The 11434-nt window shown below is 41.3% G+C and overlaps 1 protein-coding gene across 1 annotated transcript in view; it reads right to left on the reverse strand.

The window, feature by feature from the left end:
- Positions 1 to 11434, reverse strand: part of LOC121553257 (AT-rich interactive domain-containing protein 5B) — a 79343-nt gene that overhangs the window by 14297 nt on the left and 53612 nt on the right. The window contains exons 8-9 of the mRNA XM_041866278.1: positions 9553 to 9605; positions 8628 to 8725 (exon numbers count right to left, since the gene is read on the reverse strand). Of these exons, the coding sequence (XP_041722212.1) occupies positions 8628 to 8725; positions 9553 to 9605 (151 nt within the window). The remainder of the gene's footprint in view (positions 1 to 8627; positions 8726 to 9552; positions 9606 to 11434) is intronic.

Genomic DNA, 11434 nt, shown 5'->3' on the forward strand with positions numbered 1-11434 from the left:
GGTGGAACATTCTCCTAAAATCCATGTTACATCACACAAATTGTTAAACTCAATATTCCAGACACAGTGTCATGTAATTTAAATTTGATTCGGAAATGAATAAAAAGTAACAATGTTATTTTAGCACGACAGGGTGCTTGATTTTTTTCTGCTTCTCTGTTGCTGAACAGTTAACTATGAAAAGTCACTATAAATAGCACCCGCTCTGTAAAAGACTCACTGAAAGAATAAGTACAGGGAGAGCCTATAACATTCTCCTGATCATGTAATACAGTAATGGTAACACAATATTACTTATGTAATTTCCTGAAAGCAGGGGGCCAGGGAGGGTCTGCAATCGAGAGGCCATGAAAGGAATTCAGTCCCCTATGAAGGCTCTTTGGACAGTAATAGGTTACATTTATGTAAATATAGGGCTTTCTCTTATATAAATCCTTGGTGGAGTTCAAAGCAGAAAATGCATCTCAGAGGAACACTTCTAGTAATGAATATGACACACAATATCAAAATATCCTAATCAAATTCTCCTGCACACTAGAGGGCAGAAGGAGCACACCATGACAGACATGGAAAAATCAATGAGGGAATAACTCAATGAGGGAACAAGAGCTTACATTTTGGCGAGGTCAATAAATACTTAACTTCCGGTTGTGGCTATTGAGCCTTTCTTTATAAGAGCAGCCATTTTCCATGATGTTCATAGTACATTCCAGTATGTAACCTAACCAGTAATAAAAAATAAAACAGTTAAATAGGCAAAAGAGACAGACAGGTCTTTCTCTTTCATATTGGAATATAATTAGGCTACAAATACATTTCTTAATATAATGTAGGCCTTTTATTGTAAGATACTTTGGAAATCAATACAATTGTAATTCAGTGACAAAGTCAATTAAGCATGTCCGTCCCAATAAAATAATGGATTTACATGCCAAACAAGCAACTAAGCAATAACATTGTGTTTTTACTAACAATAAGCTGGTCTTTAATCTGAGTTAAAGGGGGATTGGTTTGTGGAATCCAAGAAAAGCCCAAGTCACCAAAGCGGTGGAAAACCCCTGCAGGCTATTCCATTCAGCACTATTCCTGGTGCTGAAATTAATTTGAGCTGGCGTTCTGTTTAGTTCAGAGGCTTTCTTAAAGGCCCAGAGCAGCCAAAAACATGATTTTATATATGTGTTTAATATATATATGAATATATATATTATATATATATATATATAACTGTATATATATACACTGAGTATACAAAACATTAAGAACGCTCTTTCCATGACATAGTCTGACCAGGTGAAAGCTATGATCCCTTATTGATGTCACCTGTTAAATCCACTTCAATCAGTGTAGATGAAGGGGAGGAGACAGGTTAAAGAATGATTTTTATGCCTTGAGAAAATTGGAGACATGGATTGTGTATGTGTGCCATTCAGAGGGTGAATGGGCAAGACAAAATATGTGCCTTTGAACAGGGTATGGTAGTAGGTGCCAGGCGCACCGGTTGGTGTCAAGAACTGCAACACTGCTGAGATTTTCATGCTCAACAGTTTCCCGTGTGTATCAAGAATGGTCCACCACCCAAAGGACATCCAGCCAACTTGACACAACTGTGAAATATATTTATAAACTGGGTGGTTCGAGCCCTGCATGCTGATTGGCTGACAGCCGTGGTATATCAGACTGTATACCACGGGTATGACAAAACATTATTGTTACTGCTCTAATTACGTTGGTAACCAGTTTATAATAGCAATAAGGCACCTCGGGGGTTTGTGGTATATGGCCAATATACCACGGCTAAGGGTTGTATCCAGGCACTCCGCGTTGCGTCGAGCATAAGAACAGCCCTTAGCCGTGGTATATTGGCCATATACCACACCCCCTCGTGCCTTATTGCTTAATTATACCATGGCATTGTTGAATACTCCTTTCTGATTGGCTTGAAGGGCATTCTAGAGCGTGCATTATTTCCCTATAACGCACAATAGATTTGCATGGTAGATTTCAATGGCTATAGTTAATTTTTACAAGTTTTGTTTGAGCTGCTTTTGAAAGCAAAAGTCGAATTGAAAACAGTATTGCATTTGCTGAATTCGATTTTCGTAATATTTTGGTTAGCTAAACTAGTCTGTTTGGTTACCATGGCAACTAAAGTATGTGGACACCTGCTCGTCGAACATCTCATTCCAAAATCATGGGCATTAATATGGAGTTGGTCCCCCCTTTGCTGATATAACAGCCTCCACTCTTATGGGAAGGCTTTCCACTAGATGTTGGAACATCGCTGCGGGGACTTGCTTCCATTCAGCCACAAGAGCATTAGCAAGGTGTTGGGCGATTAGAGCGATTATGTTGGGTGTTGGGCGATTAGGCCTGGCTCGCAGTCGGCGTTCCAATTCATCCCAAAAGGTGTTCGATGGGGTTGAGGTCAGGGCTCTGTGCAGGCCAGTCAAGTTCTTCCACACCAATCTCGACAAACCATTTCTGTATGGATCTCGCTTTGTGCACATGGGCATTGTCATGCTGAAACAGGAAAGGGCCTTCCCCAAACTGTTGCCACAAAGTTGGAAGCACAAAATCTACTAGAATGTAATTGTATGCCCTAGCGTTAAGATTTCCCTTCATAGGAACTAAGAGACAAACCAAACATTATAGTTGGCACTTTGCATTCGGGCAGGTAGCGTTCTTCTGGCATCCGCCAAACACAGATTGGTCCGTCGGACTGCCAGATGGTGAAGCGTGATTCATCACTCCAGAGAACGCATTTCCACTGCTCCAGATTCCAATGGCGGCGAGCTTTACACCACTCCAGCCGACGCTTGGCATTGCGCATGATGATCTTAGGCATGGCTGCTCGGCCATGAAGCTCCCAATGAACAGTTATTGTGCTGACGTTGCTTCCAGAGGCAGTTTGGAACTCGGCAGCGAGTGTTGCAACCGAGGACAGATTATTTTTACGCGCTACACACTTCAGCACTTGGCGGTCCCGTTCTGTGAGCTTGTGTGGCCTACCACTTCGCGGCTGAGCAGTTGTTGCTCCTAGACGTTTCCACTTCACAATAACAGCACTTACAGTTGACCGGGGCATCTCTAACAGGGAAGAAATTTGACAAACTGACTTGTTGGAAAGGTGGCATCCTATGGCGGTGCCACGTTGAAAGTCACTGAGCTCTTCAGTAAGGCCATTCTATTGCCAATGTTTGTCTATGGAGATTGCATGGCTGTGTGCTCGATTTTATACACCTGTCAGCAAGGAGTGTGGCTGAAATAGCCGAATCCACTAATTTGAAGGAGTGTCCACATATATTTGGACACTATGAGGTTAGAATAATACCCAAACAAATTGTGAAAAATATGACGATGCCCTTTTAGTGTAAGAGCAGTTTGAAAAGACCGCCTGACATTTCAGCCTGTTTTGGTGGGATGGAGTTTTGGCCTGCCTTGTGATGTCACCAGGCGGTAAATTAGTTAATAGACCAATAAGAAAGAGAGTTCCAAACCTCTCTGCCAATAACAGCAAGTTTTCAGGTTTCCCTTCCCCACTCAGTCCAAGCTAAATTCTTGCTTGAGAAATTGCTCTTTGCTATGACACTATTTTTGTTTATTTTTGACAATTTTCATTAAAAACAATCACAGTAAGGTACTTCATTGGTACCAAGACATAATTTTATATTGAGATTTAATTCGTTAAAGGAATCATATCTTGAGAGCTGATGGACAGGCCCATAGGCTGCCTAACAATTTACAGGAAAGAAAGATTTGTATTACAACCTCAGGAAGAGAAGAAGAAGCAAAAAAAATCTAATCCATATTCATCATCACCATGTGTTATGATTAGGCTGCTTCAAAGAACTTGCAAAACAATAACTCCTGTCTGTACAAATGCAAATATCGATCTTCAGAGCCGAGTCAGAGCGGGATAAACGGTCATTGTTCCCTCAGCTCGGGAAAGATTTGGCTCCAAAGCCTCTCTTTTGTCACTTCAAGTGATCCTGATTCACACTTGTTAAACAGGGCAGTGAAGGAATACTAAACTAGGGCCTTTTGTCCAGTCTAGAAATACCAGATCTAAAAGTGACCTTTACCATTCCCCTAAGGCTAAACCACATTAAACTGTACACAGCGAACCTTAATCATGACAGGTGTTGAGCAATGGACTGGTAAGTGTTTGGATTAACTGCTAGATACTGTCTCATGTCTGCTGTTCACTATGTAGAACATTATGTTCTCTGAGCCAATCTCAACATTAGGACCAGATTTATAATATGGTGAAAAGTCTGTTCATCATTAAGCCCTATATCAAGAAATATATAATTAACTGTTCCTAAGCCAAAGGCAAGAATGCAACAACAACAAAAAATCCTCTGACTTGTTATCAGTATTTCTGAATGTCTAACTGTGCGAGTATGGCACCATTTGCAAGCACCTAATTGCAAAAAGCACGAGGTTTAAAAGCCTAGTATATTTCATGTGGGTAAGTTATTTCTTTGTTATGGTAGGTGGATGAGGGAGAGCAATCAAACGTCATTCATCTGAGTGCTATCACAGCTGTAATCTGTCCAGTAGGTTTTTCCTATAGCCAGTCATTTAATCAGGCTGTTATGTTGTTAGATTCATAACTAAATAATATGAACACCATGGCACAGCCAAAGAGACCAGTGTGTTGCATAGAGGAACAAGATGCAACGCTGAGTAAGGGCTGTGTTTAGGATTGAGTCTACTCTAACATGATCCATGGGGTGGCGACTGGCCAAGTTTTTCCAATTTGTCATGAGCTTATACACTAAGGGATATATTTTCAATCTGAGGTGCAGCTTGAGTGAGTGCAGAGGCACACCAATACCACGAGGAATACATACAAGAATCAATAATATCGTCTGCAATGTATCCAAAAGAAACCAACCCTGCATCCAAACCAAATAAATATTTACAATCTAGTGTGTACATCTGGTATTCATCAGTTAATAACTGACATTAGCTGGTATATTAAAAACAAATGAGTGGAATTCCTTGTTCTTTGTTATACTCTGTACAACCTCTGAGAAAATTATTCTCAATTGCCTCCACTGTTGCCATGGATATTTCCCCCCTGCAATTACATAAAAATGCCTATGCACGGCAGGCATTAAATCTGCATTAACACAGGAGCTATTAGAGTAACAACATGTACGGTATAAATGTACTGTTTCTGTAGCAGCAGCAGCAGCTCACATAGAAAGTGAGAGCTTAAATAACTAACGGCAGCTAAAAGGCATTGACCTGTATAATCAAAGAATTAGCATGAAGCGACATGCAGGGAGAGAATGCAGCAGTCTATTTCAAGGTTATTGATGCCATCTTTTCATGACCTCATTTTTAATTCAGGGAGCTAAGCTCTGACAGCTAATCTTGGGAAACGGTTTAAATAAATATCATTAAAGCTTTCCCAGCTGGAGCTTTAGACCTTGGGTTGGATGTTAAATATTGATTTTTCCCTTTAAGCTAATGAACAGTAGAATGGCTGCAAGAGCAACTTTCCAAATGACAAGTACCTCAGGTTATCTTGTGTTCTGTTCATTTTATGTTCTCTACTGCCCGCTGCTCAACACCATAAATACAGTCATTATTTCCATCTTTATCATTCAAAATAATGTCTCCAAGGCAACCGTTTCAGATGACTTCCATTGAAGAGGAAAATTGATAATGTGGATCATTTCAAATTAGAGTCAGCGCTTGGGGACATTCAAAGTCCCAAACAAAAGACCAAGATGAGCACGTTCAGTTAATCTAGTGCAATTACAACCAAAATGTTCCAATACTTGTGACTTTGTAATGGCCAAATCAAAAGACATTGGGAGAAATGCTACACGCTCTAGTTTAAATTCCTCATTGTGTTTTCAACGCTGAGTAATCATTAAGAGAAAACAAAGACGCCACCAGGGACCAAACATATACTTCACCAAACCCACAAACAGGGTCATTTATCATACACTTCCAAGGGAGAGAGAATAGCTTTGTTTGCTGAGCTAATACAATGAAGCTAATTGCCCTCCTAGCTACTGGAATAGTGAGCCTCAGCTAAAATTCTCATCCCATGGTCTGTCTGGGTTCAGCTGAGATTTCCCGCTCTCTTTCTGACAGGGTGATATTCACTGCAGTGGAGATATTATTGGTTTGTATTGATTCAGCACAATTTCCCAGCTTTCTGTTGCTGTATTGAGAAAGGCCAGCAGTCACACCTCACTGGTCCCCCCCAGCCCCCTGTACTGTGTGCTGTGCTGACACTGTCTATACCAGTCCTCCTAACCATGCAGGGCTGTGAAAGGGCTTTTAATGGCAGAGCAAAAACAGTCCCTTCTGGCTGCGCAGGAGGTTTAAAGCTGTAGTGCTATTTGGTATAATTCAAATACTTGTATCCCATTTCTTATGCACTCGTACATAGAGCATAGATAAACCTACACATATTGACTGAGCAATTCAGCCTGACTGTGTTTGTCATTTGCCTAGATCTATACACATACGCACCCATATACAGTGAGGGAAAAAAGTATTTGATCCCCTGCTGATTTTGTACGTTTGCCCACTGACAAAGAAATGATCAGTCTATAATTTTAATGGTAGGTTTATTTGAACAGTGTGAGACAGAATAACAACAAAGAAATCCAGAAAAATGCATGTCAAAAATGTTATAAATTGATTTGCATTTTATTGAGGGAAATAAGTATTTGACCCCCTCTCAATCAGAAAGATTTCTGGCTCCCAGGTGTCTTTTATACAGGTAACGAGCTGAGATTAGGAGCACACTCTTAAAGGGAGTGCTCCTAATCTCAGTTTGTTACCTGTATAAAAGACACCTGTCCACAGAAGCAATCAATCAATCAGATTCCAAACTCTCCACCATGGCCAAGACCAAAGAGCTCTCCAAGGATGTCAGGGACAAGATTGTAGACCTACACAAGGCTGGAATGGGCTACAAGACCATCGCCAATCAGCTTGGTGAGAAGGTGACAACAGTTGGTGCGATTATTCGCAAATGGAAGAAACACAAAAGAACTGTCAATCTCCCTCGGCCTGGGACTCCATGCAAGATCTCACCTCGTGGAGTTGCAATGATCATGAGAACGGTGAGGAATCAGCCCAGAACTACACGGGAGGATCTTGTCAATGATCTCAAGGCAGCTCATAGTCACCAAGAAAACAATTGATAACACACTACGCCGTGAAGGACTGAAATCTTGCAGCGCTCGCAAGGTCCCCCTGCTCAAGAAAGCACATATACATGCCCGTCTGAAGTTTGCCAATGAACATCTGAATGATTCAGAGGAGAACTGGGTGAAAGTGTTGTGGTCAGATGAGACCAAAATGGAGCTCTTTGGCATCAACTCAACTCGCCGTGTTTGGAGGAGGAGGAATAATGCCTATGACCCCAAGAACACCATCCCCACCGTCAAACATAGAGGTGGAAACATTATGCTTTGGGGGTGTTTTTCTGCTAAGGGGACAGGACAACTTCACCGCATCAAAGGGACGATGGACGGGACCATGTACCGTCAAATCTTGGGTGAGAACCTCCTTCCCTCAGCCAGGGCATTGAAAATGGGTCGTGGATGGGTATTCCAGCATGACAATGACCCAAAACACACGGCCAAGGCAACAAAGGAGTGGCTCAAGAAGAAGCACATTAAGGTCCTGGAGTGGCCTAGCCAGTCTCCAGACCTTAATCCCATAGAAAATCTGTGGAGGGAGCTGAAGGTTCGAGTTGCCAAACGTCAGCCTCGAAACCTTAATGACTTGGAGAAGATCTGCAAAGAGGAGTGGGACAAAATCCCTCCTGAGATGTGTGCAAACCTGGTGGCCAACTACAAGAAACGTCTGACCTCTGTGATTGCCAACAAGGGTTTTGCCACCAAGTACTAAGTCATGTTTTGCAGAGGGGTCAAATACTTATTTCCTCATTAAAATGCAAATCAATTTATAACATTTTTGACATGCGTTTTTCTGGATTTTTTTGTTGTTATTCTGTCTCTCACTGTTCAAATAAACCTACCATTCAAATTATAGACTGATCATTTCTTTGTCAGTGGGCAAACATACAAAATCAGCAGGGGATCAAATACTTTTTTCCTTCACTGTACATGCGTGATATTGCTCTGCATGCCCCTCTTTTGACAGGTAAATCTGTTCCATAGCATTGCGGAGGCATGAAAATATCAGCCTGGGGGGGGTTCAGAGACGACTAGCCGTAAGAGGAAAGCTTTATGAAAGAGAGGTTATATTGTATTAAGCACACAGCATTTGTTTAACCTTGAGAATGTGTATGTGCATGCATAATATCCTCAAGTCTCCCCCAGGATCATATCTGTTTGCTGTTTGCTGTTTGCTTTGGTTCAGGGACCCTCTCAATAATAAGGGCTGGTTAGAGAGAGAAGTGTGACTGGTTTGGTGAATATAGCTGTGCTTTCTGTTAGTATGCATGGAGCAGCAGGGTTTGCGAGAGTCTGTGGACACGGCTTAGGCCATCATGTCGAGATAGGAAGGAAGCCTTACTTCCCTAAGCAAAGTTGACATGCACCTGATACTGAGGCTGAGCGTAGCATTCCTCTTCCTCCACTGCATTAGGAAAATGGGACAGGGCTTTGTTAATAACTCACCTCTCGTAGTGCCTTCGTGTGCATGTGGCGGCACTTGTGCTTCCTGGGTTACCACCCAACTCATCATATACATTTTTCCACTGTCTGCGAACTGTAATCTGAGAGAGAGAAACAGATTTTTATAACACTGTAGCATATAACATAACAAAATGCTGTTACAACATCGTTATATTCCCCGACGTGAGTGGATAACACTAACAAAGTTATTCAGTTTGCTACAGAGACTATAACACTAATGCAAAGCCATCTCCTTAACATGCTACCAGCTGTAGCTGGCAACCACCGTCTCTACCACAGCAAGGGCAAGAGGGAAAAGTACAGTACAGTGGTATATATGCATTAAGATGCCAGAGTGACGAGTTACACCATTAAATATATACTGTAACTGTACTCAAACCAACCACACAACTTCCTGCTCACAAAGACAGCAGCAGGCATGAAAGACTGATAATCATCCGCAGATAAAAAGGCTTTAAAAGGAAAAACATCCAGATTACATGACTAGTTTCCTGTTTATAGTTTGCGGCTCGTCTCTCTGTATGACTATATGTGGCAAATGAACTAACCGGCATTCGCAATGCGTTTACTCTTCACATCAAAAGACGTAAAAATGTTGGAAACACTTCCCACATTAGTACTGAACAAATGTGGGGTAGGCTGCCAAGTGAAATGTCCCTGCTCTGCAGTCTCACTGTGTATAATAGTGCACTTTATTTTAGAGTCTGAACATGGGAAAAAATGACAGACTTCACCAATTTCCTTGACATGGGAGAGTAACATGTGTTTTCCACTTAGAGGGGGTTTAAAACAACGGCATCATTTTGCGAAATGTGGGCCTGACCAAGATTTCCTGGGAAAAACACGACTGAGGCAGCCTAAAGAAAATAAAAGTTAAGTATGGAACAGGACATATGTAAACACTTACCAACTCATATCCTCCGAGTTTCTGAGCAGCTTGAAACATAGTCCAAAGGTTTACTGTTAGAGGGACAACAAACGGGGAGATCAATGGTATTCAGCCAGATCATCACATACAAAGATACTGTCACATAGCTACATAAACTACAGGTAGATACAGCCTGACACCTAGCTAGCTCTTGTAACACTTCAGCTGAAGGGGATTTGAATAAAGACCAGTATGAGCATCGAGTAATACTTAACATGTTAGCACTCATTAACAATGTTGGCACAAATACAAATGCAATTTTGCATAGAATTTTACATGCAAAGATCCAATGACAGACGATATCACATGGATTATAGGTATTGTGCAACATAGTGATTATAATCAAAATACAACAAAGACTACTTCAGATGAAGCCGTACAAAATCTTTGACAGTATATTTCCCCGCAAACAATTAACCCAGGTTATTGTAAGATTTTCCAAACAATGACATTGGTATCTTCTTTCTGTAACATCATTGTTTAACATTTTTATTTGAAGACCTATAAATAAGGAAGGCTCGCCTGGGGAGAAATCCATCAGAATTCAATCTCTGCGTACACAAAGGCTTGCATTTGTCAAAATGGCATTTTCCTATCTCCGCATTTGACAGCATTGATTTTTCCTCCCTGCTCTTCCGTGTCTGTTGTCAATGCACAGGGAGAATAACAAAGGAAGCTGGTGGGTTCTATTTGAACTGCAGAGAGTGGCATTGTGTTTTGCAACTGGATAGCAGCTATGGCTTATTAATGGGGTTGTTATGCTTCGACTGTAATTACCACAACAGCGAGCAGAATTAGGAAGGACAGAAAAGAGAAAGAAAATGAGAGAATAGTTCTTTCTTAGATGACTTGCTGCCTGTTTTTTCTCTAATTCACTCTATTCAACGGGGCATTATCACAGAGATAAGGATGACAAAACAGACTAAACACAATGTAGACTAAAACAGACGTTCAAACAGGCAAATTAGAAACAAGGCATTAAGAACCTCTCTAAAGGCAGCCTGAAATAATGCGCATCACCTCCCCCGCCGCCCCACCCAACAACACGCACACCAATTCCCTAACTCCCCACTCTCCAATTTGCGACCAAGGCCATTCAAAATGTGCAATGTGATGTCAAACTGTACCAACCTTGACACACACTCCCAGCCCCCTCCCTGTCCCATTTTTTCCTCACACTCACTTTCATCGCACATTCTGAATGTGGTACCAACGCTGGGAATAGCTGTTTACCCAACTGAATGTAAGATAATGAAACCTCTTTTTGTCATGTGACCTTTTCTTCCTCTGAAGTCCATTTATCTTACGTCCTGTGCAGCAACCAGGCAAACTGCTAAAGCTAAATAAAAGAAAAGAAGCTTCCTTTCTGGTGGAACAGATAAGAAACTTTGAGCCAGAGCTATAGCCTTGCACTGTGTAGAATATGCCATTCAAATAAAAGGGGATAGATTGAACGATTCATTTACAGTATTTTGCCTCTATCTGCGCTGCGCTGTCTGCCCTACATTGTGCTTTAGAGGAAGTGGAATTGGTAGCTCTGTGTGCATTTCAGAGCCAATGGCTTAGAGAGGAAGATGTAATTGAATGGCTTCTGTTAACAATCACACAAAGCGTGTAGGAGGCACATCAAAAGAGGACAGAAATACATGTGTATACCGTTCAACAATCCAGTGCTTTTAAACAGTCGTTATCTTAATTATAAACCACTCATGAAAGAAAATACCAGAAACACAATTTCCATAATAGGCAAGTTTTGCTTCGATAAATGAGGCTATTGCAGTGGTTGAAAGGAATAATGAAAGCTGATTGCGTCTGAGCATATTTTGAACTAGTTATGTTTTTCTTAAACTGTCATGTTGCC

This window comes from Coregonus clupeaformis, chromosome 37 (genome assembly GCF_020615455.1).
Source record: "Coregonus clupeaformis isolate EN_2021a chromosome 37, ASM2061545v1, whole genome shotgun sequence".
Classification (NCBI taxonomy): Eukaryota; Metazoa; Chordata; class Actinopteri; order Salmoniformes; family Salmonidae; genus Coregonus; species Coregonus clupeaformis.